The 19,677-nt window shown below is 41.4% G+C and overlaps 1 protein-coding gene across 1 annotated transcript in view; it reads left to right on the plus strand.

Annotated features, from left to right (window-relative positions):
* Positions 1-19,677, plus strand: part of LOC126295344 (pleckstrin homology domain-containing family M member 2) — a 260,206-nt gene that overhangs the window by 80,944 nt on the left and 159,585 nt on the right. The window contains exon 8 of the mRNA XM_049987814.1: positions 14,643-14,820. Within this exon, the coding sequence (XP_049843771.1) occupies positions 14,643-14,820 (178 nt within the window). The remainder of the gene's footprint in view (positions 1-14,642; positions 14,821-19,677) is intronic.

The following is a 19,677-nucleotide window of genomic DNA, read 5'->3' on the forward strand; positions in this document are numbered from 1 at the left end:
TTTCCAGAAGTGTAAAAATTCAATGTTAGAAAAAAGCAAATAACTGTACTTGAAATAAAAACACTGCATTATCTAATATTTTTTCACTCAAATCTTCTAGTATCAGAATTTATTCGATGTGTGAAAAGATAGATTACTACTCGCCACCTACACTATGTGATCAATAGTAGCCGGAAACCTGGCTGAAAATGACTTACAATTTGTTGTGCCCTCCATCAGTAATGCTGGAATTCAGTATGGTGTTAACCCACCCGTAGTGTTGATGACAGCTTCCACTCTCTCAGGCATACCTTCAATCAGGTGCTGCAAGTTTTCTTGGGGAATTCCAGCTCATTATTCATGGAGTGCTGCGCTGAGGAGAGGCATCAGTGTCGGTGGGTGAGGCCTGGCAGGAAGTTGGCGTTCGAAACTTCCCAAAGGTGTTCTATAGGATTCAGGCAAGGACTTTGTGCATGCCACTCCATTGCAGGGATGTTATTGTCATGTAACCACTCCACCGCAGTCCGTGCATTATGAACAGGTGCTCGATCATGTTGAAAGGTACAGTCACCCTCCCCGAATTGCTCTCCTGCAGTGGGAAGGAAGAAGGTGCTTAAAACAATGTTTACTCTCCTTACAACGAGCGAGGCCTCGTTTTGCATTTACCAGTGTGATGAGCAGCTTAAGAGTAGCCGCTCAGCTGCGAAATCAAAGTTTTCTCACCTCGCGCCTAACTGTCATAGTACTTGCAGTGGATCCTGATGCAGTTTGGAATTCCTGTGTGATCATCTGGGTAGATGTCTGCCTATTACACATTAGACCCTCTTCAACTGTCGACGGTCTCTGTCAGCCAACAGACAAGGTTTTGCTGTACGTGTCCCTTTACATTTGCACTTCACTGTCACATCAGAAACAGTGGACCTAGGGATGTTTAGGAGTGTGGAAATCTCGTGTACAGACTTAAGACACAAGTGACACCCAATCACCTGACCACTTTCGATATCCGTGAGCTCTGCGGAGCACCCCATTCTGCTCTCTCATGGTGTCTAATGACTACTGAGGTTGCTGATATGTAGTACCTGTCAGTTGGTGGCAGCACAATGTACCTAACATGAAAAACACATGCTTTTGGGGGTGTCCGGATACTTTCGATCACATAGTGTAGATGAAGTGTTGAAATGTGGGCAGGCACAGTTCACCACTGCAGTTGGGCCGTGGCACCCGGTCACAGTGGCCATGTTTGTGTGAATGTATGAAATATTTGGCATTCTCTTTCATTGTGCCTGTTTGTGACTCAGTGTCTCCTCTGTGAGTAGTGTAACAGTGTAACAATGTATTCCTTCGGTATAATATTGCTGTCATTTTACCTGGACTGTCAGTTGTTTAAATTTATTGGATGTGTAAAATATAATGTCAATCATAATTTGAATGTGCACTAACAGAGATCTAACGTTTTTATCCATCAAAAAATAATTAACAATTTACGTCCTTAGTTAGATGGGTGTGTGTGTGTGGGGGGGGGGGGGGCGGGATGAATGACATACATTTACTTTGAAGCCATCCGGCATTTGAAGACTGTGCTATTTAGACATATGTGCACTGCACTGTCTTTTTACAAACCTAAGTTCTGTGGTTATTTTGGATCTGTGGACAGAGCTTCATTCGTAGCACATCATTATGCGTGAGTCGAGTCACATTAGCTTCAGCATACAGTGATGGCCCGTGAACTTTGCTTTGAACTGTAGTGAATAAAACGCAAAGATTTGTGGCAGGCTCAAACTACAGTATTGTGTAATGCTCTTCTGACCTGCAGATATGCACATTTTTTTCAAAATAAATCCAATGGGGCTGAACATAGCAGAGTAGATGGTTTACCATTGCCTTCTTCTGACCTATTATGAAGTGTCACGAATATGTGTGTGTGTGTGTTCTGTGGGTGACTGATGAGTTTGTGTATAGTGGGGTGTTGGATTTATCTTACAGACGAAGGGGAGGGACAGGGTCAAATACCATGCTGGCACACAGCATACTACTCTCGAATAGCATCGAGGGGGACACCCTGCTTTTAACATCCCTGTCTGATGCGCACATCACTGTCCTGTGTTACAGGCTCTCACTTTGTGTGACCTCGTAGAGAGGTTTAGAATTTAATCTAGAACACTGGGGAAAAGACTGGTGTGAGGAAATCTATGCCATTATCTCTCCTCCCCGTGCTGGCCAAATACTGGCAGTGAAAATTTCATCCACTGTCAGGACTTGAACTGACATATCTCCTAGTCAGGTGCCACTGCACGAGAGACCTCATCTACAGAGGCAGGCCACACATTGTGTATTTACTCTCTAATTGAGATTAAATGTCATTTTCTCTCCAACAATGACATGATGTACAGAATCTTTAATTTGCAAACTTGGTGCATATTTTGTCGTCGCTAGGATTCGGAGCTCTTGGCGGCTTTGTGTCGTTGCGATGTCAGAAGTTCAATTAAACAATCCTTCAGACACCTCACTGGACCTACTAACTTAACATTAATGCTACAGACAAACTGCATGGGGCTCTGTCGAATGCTGTTCGAAAAGTATCAGACTTTTTATTTATAAAATCAATCTCCATTCAGATACAGTTGTTTGGTGCTATTCAGCTTGAGAGAAGTCCCTCTCAGTTTCTTCTGCACACTTCTCCCAACTCCACTTCCACTGTCAGAAGCATCGCCAGAAAGTCGCTCGTGGTACGGTGCACAGCTGCTCCGTCGAATTCTGCATACTGTCTTCCCTGTCCTAAATTGTGGTCCCTTTCAGAGACTTTTTCAGTTTATAGAAAAGCCGGGAGTCGCTCAGTGGTAGGTCATAGCAATAGGGAGACTAACAAACCACAGCAGTGTTGTGTTTGGCCAGAAAGCTCTGAAATAATTGAGAACGGTGAGTGGATGCACTATTGTGGTGAGGTTGGAAACTGCACACAACCCAAATCTGGGTGTTTGCATCTCACTGCTTCACGAAGGTGACGCATAACTTCAGTGGTACTCCTTATTGACATTACCACCTTTTGCAGGGTACTTGTGGTGGACCATGCCACTAGAGGAAAAAAAGACAATCAGTGTGACTTTTACATTGCTACAGAACTGCCTTTTTGGGGGGGAGGGGTCTCGGGGATGACGGATGCTTCCATCGGGACTGGAACTTTATTTGTGGCTTGTATCCATAAATGGAGGACCCATCACCAGTGATTACTGTGTTGAGAAAGTTAGGATTGCTGTTCAGAGTATCCAGCACATCCTGGGTGATCTTCAGACGAAGTAGCTTCTGCTCATTTGTTAGCATCTTCGGCACAAATTGTGCTGAAATCCTTCAGCACATCACCGTGCTCCTTGTGTGACTGATAACGATCTCATTGTGGATACTGAAGGCCTACCAGAATGTGCTTGCTGCACTCTTCACTGATGAGTGGAAATCTTTGAAGCACTTGTACTGCTCCTTTAACTGTGTAGTACCCTTGTTTTTTCCCTAAACGCATGTCAGATCTTGCAGATCGTTTCAACTTGAGAATCGCCAAAGTTAAAACAAAACTTAATGCAATAGCATCATTCCACCTTTTCTGTCATTTTTCCCCACTGCACAAACTCCGATGACTACCAATTACACGTGTTCACTTGTCAGCTGCTAACCACCGACTGTTTGTTTCCGCAGTTTTAAAAAAAAATCAGGCATATGCTCTACATAACCTACAAACATTGTTTTAATCAATTATCAGGTGCCACGCGTGTGTGGCGCTCTGAAGTGTATCAAAACAGTTCCGGTAGCTTGTAGTTCTGTACCTAACCTTGTGTTATCCTATCAGCTAGAAAGCCATTCTAACATAACAGTGGAAAACCAAGCTGACTAGCTGGAAAAACTTCATCTATTCAAGTAATGGATCTGGTAGCAGAAATACGCTTTCACAAGTAGTGGTCAGCACATTCCAGCTTGGCTTTTCATTACCTCTTTATTTATTTTATTCCTTCCTAAAAATCTACACTCCTGTGATGCTAAACCAGGTCACATAATATATTAAACAGGCTCTGCATAATACTTTTTTTTTTTCAAATTATTTAACTCTAATAATGCACTACTAAAGATATATTAATATATACTGTATAATTTAACAAATAGAATATATAAAAATCCCAGTTAATTAGGAAGATTGGTGGTTTATTTGGCTATATTATAGCCTTATTGAATTTTCATAAAACTTATTTTCTGTGCAATTAACTAGTTTTTAAGCTCAAGCAGGCTAATTATAAAATGGGTGTGTTAGAGGAACATTGTCTAGACCACATGCAGCTAGAGGATGTGTACATGGTGCTGGCAGAAATAAAGAAAATTTAGTTATCAGTAACAAAAATTTTATGAAATGAAAATATTATGTTTTGCAATATTTAAACAGTAAAAAGGAGACTGACTGAATCTGGCTGGAAAGGATGTATTATCGCAAGAAAACCCCTTCTAAGACCCACCACCATCCTTGAACGGGCTAGAAAACATCGTAATTGGACATCGGAAGAGTGGATGAAAGTGTTGTTCACCGACAAATTGAAATTCGACATTTTTGGAACCAGAAGAAGACTATTTGTTCGCCAATTTGTAGGGGAAGGGGTAGCCCAGCAGGGTGTTCTACGTACAGTTAAACACGGTGGAGGCTCTATTAAGGTTCGGGGATGTTTTGCCAGAGATAGAATTGGTGACATTGTGAAAATAGGAGGACGTATGGATCAGAAGCAGTACCACCGCATACTTCAGTATTGTGCAAAACGAAGTGGATTTCACTTAATAGGAAAAGGGTTCACCTTACAACATGATAGTGACACAAAATATCAGTCGGCATACTGAACAAACTACATAGCATCAAAAGAAAACAGAAAGTACTGGATGATATGGTATGGCCATCCCAAAGTCCCTATTGCAATCACATTGAAATGGGTCTGGGATGAAGTGGACAGACACATCAGGGAAGTAAATATATCCAGCAAGGAACATCTCTGGAATATTGTTAAGGATGTGTGGAATCATATAGATTCACGATACCTACAGAAACTGATTGTCTGCATGCCTAGAGTTTGTGAGACTGTTATTAAATCCTAAGGAGAGTACTTTGATGAAAGTAAAATATAATGATTGTGACTGTATTATATATGTGGAAGTTAATATAATTATATCTTGTGAGAAATAATGTTTGATTTGTGTTGTAAATCTGAAATATCAGGGTGTATTGAGATTAATGAGTGGTAGTGTAACTTGATGAATCTTGGACTTCACACAGAAGGAAATGCTACAGTATAATACAGAAGGCAACTGAAAGAAATATACAATGAGATGAACAGAAATTACACTCTCACTCACGTATAATAATTACAGTAATCAGAATGAGATTTTCACTCTGCAGCAGAGTGGCACTGATGTGAAACTTCGTGGCAGATTAAAACTGTGTGCCGGACCGAGACTCGAACTCGGGACCTTTGCCTTTCGCGGGCAAGTGCTCCACCATCTGAGCTACCGAAGCTCAATTGGCTCTGAGCACTATGGAATTTCACTTCTGAGGGCATCAGTCCCCTAGAACTTAGAACTACTTAAACCTAACTAACCTAAGGACATCACACACATCTACACTCGAGGCAGGATTCGATCCTGCGACTGTAGCGGTTGCGCGGTTCCAGACTGTAGCGCCTAGAACCGCTCGGCCATCCTGGCCGACACAGTTTTAATCTGTCAGGAAGTTTCATTACATTAATGTCACAGTGATTTATGGTAGTCCCCAGGATGTTACAAAGGCAGGACACAGTTCTCACAGGATGTGTGATCAAGAGCTCTGTAAAGTGCTCCCATTCTGGCCATAAGATGGGTAAGGAGTCCTTGTGGTAGGTCATTCCATTCCTTCACCAGTGCAGTTGACAACTGCTAGACGGTCTTCGGTGCATGCGAAAGTGCTGCAATGCTTCACTGCAACACATCCCACACGTTCTCGATAGGATTTAAGTTGAGGAGAACTGGCAAGACGGGTGTGCTCCCTGAATATCCCTTCATTCAGAGAGCTGCTCCACATGTGCTGTTTGATGCAGTTGCGCATTGTCACCTGTAAAGATGCTCAAGGCTGAATGGACCACTGAAAGGATGCACGTGGGGGAACAGTACAGTGTCACAACGTTGACCACAAAGATACAAAGGTCAGTACGCCCATCCGACATTACCTATTCTCACACCCCAACAAGTGGACCACCAAATGCTGTCGCACAATATTTCATCAGACATTTCCACTTCTTACCGTACGGGAGTATGTCGAGAATCGTCTCATATGTGATCGTTTTGGTGGTCCAGGTGCTGTGGTGAGGGGAGCATAATTTTAAATGGGCGTACTGAAGAGCAAATCTTTGAATATTGTATACTGACTGATCACTGTTATTGTGACACTGTAGTCTTCCCCCGTGTGCACTGTTTCAGGAGTCCATTTAGCAACGACTCCATTTTTACGGATGACAAAAGGCATAACTGCATCCGACGGCACGGATGGAGAAGCTCTTGGAACAGGATATTATTCAGCAAATGGTGTGGCCTATCCATTTCCCTAACTCAGATCCCATTGAGCGCATGTGTTGTCGACCTGGCTTGTTCTGTTCACCTGCAGTGATTGTTTCTACTAGTATTCTTTTGTTCTTGTTTCGTTTTTTATGATGGCAAGTTTAATTGAACAATGTGCAGCTATAGATGTCCATCGACTGCCCGAATAGACGAAAATATTGAAAAATTCGCGAGCTTGTGCTCACACTGCCAACAGACAGTAGATTGACTGCCAGAGATTAGCCGGTTAATTTGGCAAACAGTTCAGCGAATTTGTGGCAAACAGGAGACTGGTTCTTCCACAACACACCTGTACTCACAGCCATCTCTGTTAAACAGGTTTTGGCTAAAGATGACACGGTTCTGCTGCCCCGTGCACTTTACTCACCTGACCGTGTGACTTTTTCTTATTTCCACACATGAAAAGGGGCATGAAAGGCCACTGATTTGACAACATTGAATTTGAAAAATCTCTTAAAAGGACGTCATTTTTAGAACCTGGAAAACATTCAAAAGATTCTGACTGATAAGTTAAAGGCCCTACCAGTTGAAGCCTTTCAGCACTGCTACCAAGACTGGGAATGGTGAGTCCACTGCTATGTAGTTACAAAGGAAACTACTTTGAAGAAAACAATTGTTGTTGGGGAAGGGGGGGGGGAATCAATCTCATTTCTTTTCTCTCTCACCTCATATACCACTCAGTGTATCAGTTAAGTATGATTGTACAGTTCAGTAGATACGACATCATAAACATTGAGATGCATGTAAACTAGCTTTTCTTAAAATGGAGCTGTTTCATAATGGGAGTTAAATTCAGTAACAGAGTGACTGCTGTGTTACCGCCATCAGCCACAGCAGAGCCTCACGTCTAATGCCACTTGCCAGGTTTGTTTAGTATGACCAACTGTTGCAGCACCACATGGAATATGAATAAAAGTATTAGGCGACTAGCTCTTCATCAGTCATCTCTGCTGCCAACAGTTTTGGTGGCATCTCTATCATTCTATCATTGAAATTTTACTCTACTCCACATACGAGAAGTACAGTGACCGATTAAAACATGCACTAATCTTTAGGATTTTTTAAAAATAAAATTCAGTTCACAATGACCTGTCATCTTTGGAAGTTCATTCCTTACTTATAACTCAGATAAGCAGATATCAATACCTTCCTCAGTTAAGCATAATGACATAATATATTGCAAAATGTAGGTTTTCTAAATGATAACCATAGCTTGATATCATAGCAGATCAATCTATATTATTAATGTGCTGTCCTGGAACCTGGTACCAGTTGCAGCGTAGGAGCAGCAAAAATTCAATGTGATACCTGAGCTTCTCCTGGCGTAACCTATGTTCAAAGTACTTACGGGCATTCAGCCAGGTTGAATTTTCGACAACTGCCGATATTTCGGCGGATGCACACTCCGCCATTTTCAAGGCTTAACTGCAACGACCAGACGAAGTGCAGAAAACACGAGAGCTCGGTTCTGCGAGTCTAACAGAAAAGATAACACACACCTAAACCAAAGCCACCAAAGATGAACGAAGTCAGAGCTATCGATAGTAAGAAACTATGGACTGGTAGTTGAGGAAACGTTAACTCTGTCCCTATGTTTTTTAACAAGTGAAAGAGCAGGATTCCAGGCCGAGTTTAAACAAAAGCCTCCATCCCTATTCACAAGGTTGCTAGCCAATTTAATTTCAACAGACTCCTTAATCACACTATCTCAATAGCCGGACGTGCATGCTAATATCTCGGTATTATTATACCACATGGGGTGACCAGTGTCCAAACAATGATCGGCAATAGCAGATTTGCTAAGCTGCTGTAGTCGCATGTGCCGTTTATGTTCAATGCACCGGTCCTCCACGGTCCTGATGGTCTGACCAATGTATGTCATGCCACAGCTACAAGGAATGCGATAAACACCTGCCTTATGTAAACCAAGATCATCCTTAACAGACCCCAAAAGCGCTTTAATCTTAGATGGAGGTCGGAAAACACATTTCACATTGTATTTCCGTAAAATACGACCTATCTTGTTTGAAGTGCTTCCTATGTAGGGCAAAAAGGCAATAGATTTAGGAGTCAACTGAGAATTATCATCAGTCACCTGGCGCACAGTTGGTTGATATCGCAACGCCCGTTCAATCTGTCTTTCACTATACCCATTGTGGCGGAAGGTAGCCTCAAGATGGGCCAGCTCAGCAGGCAAAGTCTCAACGTCGGAGATGACATGTGGACATAGGGACAGAGTTAACGTTTCCTCAACTACCAGTCCATAGTTTCTTACTATCGATAGCTCTGACTTCGTTCATCTTTGGTGGCTTTGGTTTAGGTGTGTGTTATCTTTTCTGTTAGACTCGCAGAACCGAGCTCTCGTGTTTTCTGCACTTCGTCTGGTCGTTGCAGTTAAGCCTTGAAAATGGCGGAGTGTGCATCCGCCGAAATATCGGCAGTTGTCGAAAATTCAACCTGGCTGAATGCCCGTAAGTACTTTGAACAGCAAAAATTCATTTTTCAATATTTTACGTAATTATTGACCAAATTTAAAGTGCTTTCATAATTTACTCATTAAGAAGTATAATCTTGTGTTAAAAGTTTAACACAATTAGGCAACTATTACAGTTAGAATCTGTGTGTTTGTCTTGAGGCAGATAACTGACAGAACACACACACACACCTTAACTTTGTTCATCCAGTAGTTGAGACTGAGAGCACTAAGCAACTCCCAACAAGCTTTACTCACAATTTTGAACCTTTATGAAATATTTTTCCTGTTGACACTCCCCACAAAATGCTGAAAGGGAAAAAAAGTTTGTGTTTAGGCAGTGAAACTTCAGTGTCAGGCATTACATTTTAATTTATTACTTCTTTATTACTAACTCTTATTCAAAACACAGTTTGCAGACAATATCCACAGACATCACTGAATGCACCTGCAAAATTATATCATTGTGCAACACACAGCTCAGAGGATACGATGTTGAAAACATTGTGGTTCATGGAAAACTACCTTTTTCTTAAAATGGAGCACAAATTACCCCAACTGTATTCATCCAGCGTATCATAGTGAGAGCAGTTAGTGACTTCCAACAAACTTTAAGCATAATTTCAAACCTTTCCCAAACTTATTTCTCACTTACGTGCGTGACGCCAAATATTTAGCATATGGACTAATTTGGACATTTGAAGCTGTTTTATGTGTGGGAGTTTGATTCTTTAAAGAAACGGGTTTTAATGGTTCACTCTTAAAAGTTATCAGGCCGCTGTTGTATTTATTGCACACACTAAGTACATTTTGAAATGTTCGGTCAATGTTCTTCATTGCGGAAGGTGCAGACATCTGCTTATGTGTGTTATAAGGCAGTATTTAATTTCTGTCGAAAATGGTTAAGGGAATAAAATATTCCAGCTTTGCAGCTGACAACTGAATTTTATTTTTAAAAAATGCAGCGACGAAAAAAAAGAAACAACACCAAGGAGAAATTGTGGATCATAAATGAGACTGTTAGGCGTATTTCTACATCTCAGAGATAACAATTGTTTAAATGTCTTGCCAGTCCCTTAAGAGTGGCACTAGTAATACCAGTATGAGGATACAAATCAGGTTTGGTATAAATACTCTACTGGCCATTAAAATTGCTACACCAAGAAGAAATGCAGATGATAAACTGGTATTCATTAGACAAATGTATTGTACTGGAACTGACATGTGATTACATTTTCAAGCAGTTTGGTTGCATAGATCCTGAGAAATCAGTACCCAGAACAACCACCTCTGGCTGTAATAACGGCTTTGATACGCCTGGGTATTGATTCAAACAGAGCTCTGATGGCGTGTACAGGTACAGCTGCCCATGCAGCTTCAACACGATACCACAGTTCATCAAGAGTAGTGACGCGTATTGTGACGAGCCGGTTGCTCGGCCACCATTGACCAGCCGTTTTCAGTTGGTGAGAGATCTGGAGAATGTGCTGGCCAGGGCAGCAGTTGAACATTTTGTGTGTCCAGAAAGGCCTGTACAGGATCTGCAACATGCTGTCGTGCTTTATTGTGCTGAAATGTAGGGTTTCACAAGGATCGAATGAAGGGCAGAGACGTGGCTCGTAACACATCTGAAATGTAACGTCCACTGTTCAAAGTGCTGTCAATGCGAACAAGAGGTGACAGAGACGTGTAACCAGTGGCACCCCATACGCCAGTATGGCGATGACAAATTCACACTTCCAATGTGCGACCATCACAATGCTGTAAACAGAGCCTGGATTCATCCGAAAAAATGACGTTTTGCCTTTTGTGCACCCAGGTTCGTCGTCGAGTACACCATCGCAGGCGCTCCTGTCTGTGCTGCACCGTCAAGGGTAGCCGCAGCCACGGTCTCCGAGCTGATAGTCCGTGCTGCTGCCAACGTCATCGAACTGTTCGTGCAGATGGTTGTTGTCTCGCAAACGTCCCCATCTATTGACTCAGGGATCGAGACGTGGCTGCACGATCCGTTGCAGTCGTGCGGATAAGATGCCTGTCATCTCGACTGCTAGTGATACGAGGCCACTGGGATCCAGCACGGCGTTCCGTATTGCCCTCCTGAACCCACCGATTCCATATTCTGCTAACAGTCAATGGATTTCAACCAACGTGAGCAGCAATGTCGTGATACGATAAACCACAATCGCGATAGACTACAATCTGACCTTTATCAAAGTCGGAAACGTGATGGTACGCATTTCTCGTCTTTACACGAGGCATCACAACAATGTTTCACCAGGCAATGCCGGTCAACTGCTGTTTGTGTATGAGAAATCGGCTGGAAACTTTCCTCATGTCAGCACGTAGTAGGTGTCGCCACCAGCGCCAACCCTGTGTGAATGCTCTGAAAAGCTAATCATTTGGATATCACAGCATCTTCTTCCTGTGGGTTAAATTTCACACCTGTAGCACGTCATCTTAGTGGTGTAGCAATTTTAATGGCCAGTGGTGTAGATGCTGTAACAACTGTGGGCATTGGTTATCTTCGAGATTGTACACAGTTAGTTGATGTTAGTCAAGAATTCCTTTAAGGCGATAAAGATGCCATTATCAACACCACGCCGAGTTTATACGAGGTCGTGTAAAAGGGCTATGAGTACGTCAGTGTTCCTTCTGCTTTATTGCAGAAACAGTCAGCAGAGCTGAAACCACTGCATATGATTGCTGGCAGTGGTGGTCGCGGGAATGTACTTTCACTAGAAGACTGGGTTCCGGACGGCCACACAGCCCTACTGAGAAGGAAGACTCTAGAGTTCGGTTTACTGCTCCGGTGCATCCTACTGCATCTGCAGCAGCAATTTGAGCAGCAGTTGGCACCACAATGACACAACGAGCTGTTACAAGTCCGTTACTTCAAGGACAGCCAGACGCCCTCTAGTGTGCGTTCCACAGACGCCAAATCACCGCCATTCGGTCGTGTCGAGTGAGAGCTCGTTGCCGTGCAGGGTGGAGGTCTGCTGCGTTTCCTGACGAAAGCCGGCCCTGCCTCCGTGCCAGTGATGCCGTGTACTGGTTAGGAGGCAGCCAGTCGAGGACCTGCAACCAGCCTCTCTGCACGATAAACACACCTGGGATTATGGTCTGGGGTGTGATTTCATTATGGCAGCAGAAGCACTGACTGCAGATTTGTACGCCAGTCTTGCGATTTGATCTGTTCTGCTGCCGCCACTCGTGAACTGAATTCCAGGTGGTGTTTTCCAAGAGGATAACACTTGCCCACACACCACTGCTGTGACCCCAGATCTACATCTACATCTACACGATTACTCTGCAATTCACATTTAAGTCCTCGGCAGAGGGTTCATCGAACCACAATCGTACTATCTCTCTACCATTCCACTCCCTAACAGCGCGAGGGAAAAACGAACACCTAAACCTTTCTGTTCGAGCTCTGATTTCTATTATTTTATTTTGATGATCATTCCCACCTATGTAGGTTGGGCTCAACAAAATATTTTCGCATTCGGAAGAGAAAGTTGGTGACTGAAATTTCGTAAATAGATCTCGCCACGACGAACGACGTCTATTCTGTAATGACTTCCATCCCACCTCGCGTATCATATCTGCCACACTCTCGCCCCTATTACGTCATAATACAAAACGAGCTGCCCTTTTTTTGCACCCTTTCGATGTCCTCCGTCAATCCCACCTGGTAAGGATCCCACACCACGCAGCAATATTCTAACAGAGGACGAACGAGTGTAGTGTAAGCTGTCTCTTTGGTGGACGTGTTGCATCTTCTAAGTGTCCTGCCAATGGCTCGCTTTCCCCACAATATTACCCATGTCGTGTTTCCAACTGAAGTTGTTCGTAATTTTTACACCCAGGTACTTAGTTGAATTGACAGCCTTGAGAATTGTACTATTTATCGAGAAATCAAATTCCATCGGATTTCTTTTGGAACTCATGTGGATCACCTCACACTTTTCGTCTTAGCTTCAACTGCCACCTGCCACACCGTACAGCAATCTTTTCTAAATCGCTTTGCAACTGATACTGGTCTTCGGATGACCTTACTAGACAGTAAATTACAGCATCATCTGCGAACAACCTAAGAGAACTGCTCAGATTGTCACCCAGGTCATTTATATAGATCAGGAACAGCAGAGGTCCCAGGAGGCTTCCCTGGGGAACACCTGATATCACTTCAGTTTTACTCGATGATTTGCCATCTATTACTACAAACATCGACCTTCCTGACAGGAAATCACGAATCCTGTTGCACAACTGAGACGATACCCCTTAGGCCTGCAGCTTGATTAGAAGTAGCTTGTGAGGAACGGTGTGAAAAGCTTTCCGGAAATCTAGAAATACGGAATCAACTTGAGATCCCCTGCCGAGAGCGGCCATTACTTCATGCAAATAAAGAGCTAGCTGCGTTGCACAAGAGCGAGGTTTTCTGAAACCTTGCTGATTACGTATCAATAGATCATTACCTTTGAGGTGATTCATAATGTTTGCATACAGTATATGCTCCAAAACCCTACTGCAAACCGACGTCAATGATATAGGTCTGTAGCTCGGTGGATTACTTCTACTACCCTTCTTAAACACTGGTGCGACCTGCGCAATTTTCCAATCTGTAGGTACAGATCTATCGGTGAGCGAGCGGTTGTATATGAGTACTAAGTAGGGAGCTATTGCATCAGCGTAATCTGAAAGGAACCTAATCGGTATACAATCTGGACCTGAAGACTTGCCCGTATCAAGCGATTTGAGTTGCTTCGCAACCCCTAGGGTGTCTACTTCTAAGAAACTCATGCCAGCAACTGTTCGTGTTTCAAATTCTGGTATATTCCATTCATCTTCCCTGATGAAGGAATTTCGGAACACTGCGTTGAGTAACTCCGCTTTAGCGGCACAGTCGTCTGTAACAGTAACATCGACACTGCGCAGCGAAGCTATTGACTGCGTCTTGCCGCTTGTGTACTTTACATACAACCAGAATTTCTTGGGATCTTCTACCATGTTTCGTGACAATGTTTCATACAGTGTGTTTACATGTTGCCTTGGCCTGTTCGATTACCAGATCTGTCTCCTGGCGAGCACGCGTGGTACATCATTGGACGACATCTCCAGCATCATTCACAACCGACATTAATCCTCCCTCTGTTGTCCGAACGAGTGCAACAGGCGTGGACCTTCGTCCCACAAAGTGACATCTGGCAACTGTACAGAATAATTCTTAATATTTCGAATTCCTGCATTCGACATTCTGGCAGTTACACTGGTTATTAATGTACCAGCATTTCACATTTGCAATAACTTATCTCATGCTTACATTAACCTGTGATCTTGTAGTGTTAGTCACTTAAATACGTTGCCTAGACAAATGTATTCCTGAAATTTCATTAATCTACATTAATTTTTTTTCTCTTTCCCATCAGTGTATATACCACAGTTGCTGAAAAAATCAGAAATCTTTGTGAATTATATAGTGTTTGAATGAAATCATAAATCTTTGTGAGCTGTATATGATAATGGCTGAACTTTTTGTTTCCCCTAAATATTCTCACCGTTACTATTCTATTGCCGTTTCCTGCAGGTACAGCTGGTGTGCCGAAGGAGACGCACCGTTTGTGGAGCGCCGAGACGGGGGAGCGGGAGGCACTTGCTCCGACGTGCTGCTTGCGTCTTCCACGTCTTCTGTGGCGACGACTGATACGACCGGGACAGAAGGTGCAAAAGATGCAGAGGTCAGGGCCTCGACTGACAGCCTCGAGGTATGTTTCATGCTCTGAGCTTTACTTTGTCTCTCAGCAATTTGGGAATTACTAATGTCAACTAACTGTTTAGAGAGGCATTCAGCCCCCCCACCCCCTTTTTTTTATTAAAATAGGGTTAGCGTTTTGTCGAAATGAGACATTACACAATTTTGCAAAGGAGTGCACTGTTAATGTCGATTTATTGCAGAATTGTGGAATGTGCCATATTCTTATGTATTATGACATGTTTGAAGCCTAAAAATCTCTGTAGGAATAGCCACGAATACCACAAATGTGGATCTCGGTAGACTCGACTCACTCTTTGTGACCTATTCGAAGACATTTCCATCATATTTGTCATATTACTGACAACCTCTTCTTAAGATGCTACTGTTGTACTGCAGAAATGTAGTAAGCAATAAGTCTTATTCCTTTCATCATTTTCAAAAGGGTTCAAAAGTGTGTATGCAGGTCACTGGAAGTCGCTAATAAGGTCCCCAGTCGTGGGCTTGACTTTTAACCATCTATATAGTGATGTAGGTTTAAGATCTCAAGTATCACGCCTGCAGTCATTCGCCATGGTGAGCTCTCGTTTGCAAGTAATTGGGGAACACAAATTGAATTTTGCTTGATACCCAGTATTGTAAAAAAAGTATTATGTTGTAGGCTGGTTGCATGATGTGATGTATAGCGTAAGGCCTTCTTGTACAGTCACAGGTTCAAAACTTGTTGGGTACTTTACTTTATTATTTTTAAATCTTTATTAAAACGCCTTTAATCATAATTTTTATTCAGTTAATTGGTTTAAATGTAATTTTTATATTCTGTTGTCTTGTCACATTTTAGTGGCCATATGAATTTTTTCATTCATTCTCATTTTTTCTTTGTATCATTCTTTTACCACTCAGAATTTTTGTGAATGTCAATAAATTTGTACTTATAAATATTTGAAAATACTGCTCTATCGCCCAAAAAAACAATAAACAAAATAATCTAGTTATATTGACACTGCAGTGATGTCAAAAATGTATTTTTTGTTAACAGATCTGCATTTTTTTGGCTGCTAATTGTCATACAAAACATAGCCTAAATTCTTATTGTATTATGGGCAGAATAATACAGATAGATTTAAATGAAAGAAGGGGGTATAAGTAAAACAAAAACCAACAAAATGAGGAATACACATAATGAATCCAGAATGCAGTTATGTGGATGAAAGAGAGGATGATAAAATGAAAGAAATTCAGTTGGAATTAATACACAAAATTAATTAAAATTACATGAACAAAGTTATCAATTGGAAAAAAAAATTATGGGGAGAAAAATTACATTTAAACCAAGTAATTAATAAAAATATTGATAATAGTTATTTCGACAAAAATTTAGAAATAAAAAAGGGTTATAATACAATACTTTGAACACACAGCTTCCTGAACATGGAAACCTTCCCTATCGATTATATCAAACGTCCAGTTAGAATGATACTACTTTTTTAGTGTTACTGAGCATCATGCAAAAGTTTGAAAATTTTTTTCATTAATGACTCACGAACTAGGGCCCACCAGGCTGAATGGCTGCAGGGTGACACACGAGAGATCTTAATCTGCATCACTGTATAGACAGCTTCAAAAAATTTATCCCACCAATGGGATCTCTCTGTGTTAAGTGTTGTCATCCTCAAATTCTGAATGAATAAATTCTGGGTATTTGTGTGCTGTCAGTCACTCTGCTTCGAGCCAGGCGCGTTTTCTAACTGTAATACCTGTCTTATTGCTTTAAACTTTTAACATACGGTTATCTCTTAATGAGTAGATTGTAATAGCATTTGATTTGTTTAAATTCAGTGAATAGTAGGTGAAATATTGAGAATCAAACTTTTGTTGTACCTGGAAGCTTTTAGATAGGCAACCAACAACTGGTGCTGGGTTATGGGATAGTCACTTAGTAAGGTAGATTGGTGACCTTTGTGACTGAACCAAAGAGTTCTATAGTGGGAGACTGGACCGTGGATCGATGGAAATGTGTTGCCTGGTCAGACAAATCGTATTTCTCGTTATTGCTGGTCAACAGTTACTCTATCGTCCAGTGGAAGAGGTGTTCGAAATGCACACTGCACCACCAGTGGTTTGAGGAGCATGATACTGAACTCTCACTGGTGTCTCAGCCACTATATTTGCCTCGTGTGAACCCAACGGAGCATGTATGAGGGGCTATCAACTATGTGCCTGTAACTCTACTGTTTTGCCACTTTGGACGTGTGTATACATCACGTTTCATTGTTCACTTGGTGCTGCGAACGAGTGTACTCACACCGCTCGAGTTTCCGTACAGTGATGTTACGTTGACATCTGTATGCATCTTTAGCTGCCAACCACTCACTGCTGCAAATGAGTTATCTCTGTATCTCCATGAATTAAAAAGTGTAGAGTAGTTATCATACAACATACATGCCCCAGTGCATGCTACATTTGCAAGACTTGTTTCATATCTCACATACTTTATGAAATATGAGGCTAGTTATGCCTACACGATTTGCTTGGCAAAAGGATAGGAATGGGCTCGTCTTGAGTGACCTTCTGTCAGATATAAAAATGAATAACTTGAGAATGAAATGAGATATTGTTCTGCTCTTAGTTTTAACTAAATTTTGTGTGTCTTATCTATTTTTCATGCAGAATTGTTGCTGTCATGTTCCAAAAGTGGACCAACGTGCTATTAAGCAACTTGTCCAAATGGCTTGCAAAGATTGCTGATGGCTTAAGGAAGTTGTGACATCAGAAACTATCTCCTCCACCTATGTAGGTGGAAAAACTTATTACTATTAGATTACATTATGAAGCTTTGGCTACAGTAAGAACTTTAAATTCTCCCGGAGGAACTGTCTAGAGTGAACTAAAGTGGAATGATAACATACAACTAGTTCTTAGTGCAGATAGGCAACAGTCTGTGGTTCAGTGGGGGAATCCACTGGAAATATAATTCATGCAAAAACGAGGTACCATATAAAACACTCCTGTGTAGTATCACCGATTCTGGAACTTTTAAGCAAGTACTGTTAATAGATGGAAAGGTAAGGAGAATCCAAAGGCAATTGCACATGTCATCACTGGCTCGTGTAGTGTGGTGGTCCATAGTGGATGCTATGAGATGAGAATTGTGAATTGTGGAGAGGACTGGTGATAAAATTCTGAAATGGTATTTTCCAAGAAGATCAAAGAAATGTATTGATTGCTCCCAGGCACATGTCATGAAATGATAGAAATAGAAAAACTTGAACTCTTGAGAGAGTTCATTTATATTTTAAATTATCTCCTTGTGACCTTCAGCTCGGAGTAGTCTGTGTACCCCCGACTTGTTAAATATTCTTCTTATCTGTACAATAACGTAAATTTTACTGAAAACCGGAACTTTGCCTTTCCAGTCTTTCAAGGTTTTTTTTAAATTGTGCCTTTAAATACAACCCGTCTTAGATGATAAGTGTCTTGTTATGGAAGGGCTTCTGGGTAACAAAATACAAATGCTTCCTCAATATATACATGTATTCATTATTGATATAAACTTCTGGTCATTGGTATACCTTGACAGTGTGGCTGGCGCAGAAGAAACTTTGCCGCCTTTGACTACTTTGCCCTTCAAGACTCAAAGTACATCTTCAACTCTCTTGGGAACGGCACAGAAACCAGGCGGAATACCTCATTCAAATTAATAAATATAAACAAAACAGGATTTGTCCTCTAATAAATCATGCATAATAATTAAAATTTTGTATTCTGAATGTTTATTCTGGATAACAAAAATGCATGTAATTATTTAATTTATTTATCTACACGTTGAGTTCCATAGGACCAAATTGAGGAGTAAATCTCCAAAGTCATGGAATGTGTCGGTACATGAAATTTCAACATAAAAGTAATAACAGATAAAAATAAAATGTTTATGAACCCAAAAAATGTCTCGCCATAAGTTTCAGTAAACACAGTCAACAATACAACATGAGAATCAGCTTAATTTTTCAAGGCACTCCTCAACAGATTAGGAGTAGTGACCCATGATGAAACTCTTCAGTTTTGATTTGAAAGTGTGTGGATTGCTGATAAGATTTTCTTAATTCTTGTGGTAGCTTACTGAAGATGGATGCAACACTATACTGCACACTTTTCTGCACGAAAGTAAAGGAAGTCCGATCCAAATGCAGGTTGGATTTCTGCCAGGTATTAACTGAGTGAAAGCTGCTTATTCTTGGGAATAAGCTCATATTGTTCACAAGAAATGACAGTAAAGAATATACATATTGAGAGGCCTGTGTCAAAATACCCAGACTAGTGAACAGGGGTCGACAAGAGGTTCCTGAACTCGCACCACTTATTGCCCGAAGCGCCCGTTTCTGAGCCAAAAATATCCTTCTAGAAATGGAAGGGTTACCCCAACCATACAGCATAAGTGAATGAAAATAAGCAAAGTAGACTAATTTTTGTGTCAAACGGTCACTTATTTCAGATAACATTCAAATAGGAAAAATGGCAGCATTAAGTCTTTGAACAAGATCCTGAACGTGGGCTTTCCACGACAGCTTACTATCTATCTGAACACCTAGGAATTTGAACTGTTCAGTTTCACTAATCATATGCCCATTCTGTGAAATTGAAACGTTGGGTTTTGTTAAAAGGTGTGTTAGAAACTGTAAAAACTGAGCCTTACTGTGATTTACTGATAGTGTATTTTCTACACGCCATGAACTTATGTCATGAACTGCACTATTTGAAATCGAGCCAATGTCGCATACAACATCCTTTACTAACAAGCTAGTGTCACTAGCAAACAGAAATATTTTAGAATCACCTGCAATTTATATAAATAACAAACGGGTATGGCCCC

This window comes from Schistocerca gregaria, chromosome 11 (genome assembly GCF_023897955.1).
Source record: "Schistocerca gregaria isolate iqSchGreg1 chromosome 11, iqSchGreg1.2, whole genome shotgun sequence".
Classification (NCBI taxonomy): Eukaryota; Metazoa; Arthropoda; class Insecta; order Orthoptera; family Acrididae; genus Schistocerca; species Schistocerca gregaria.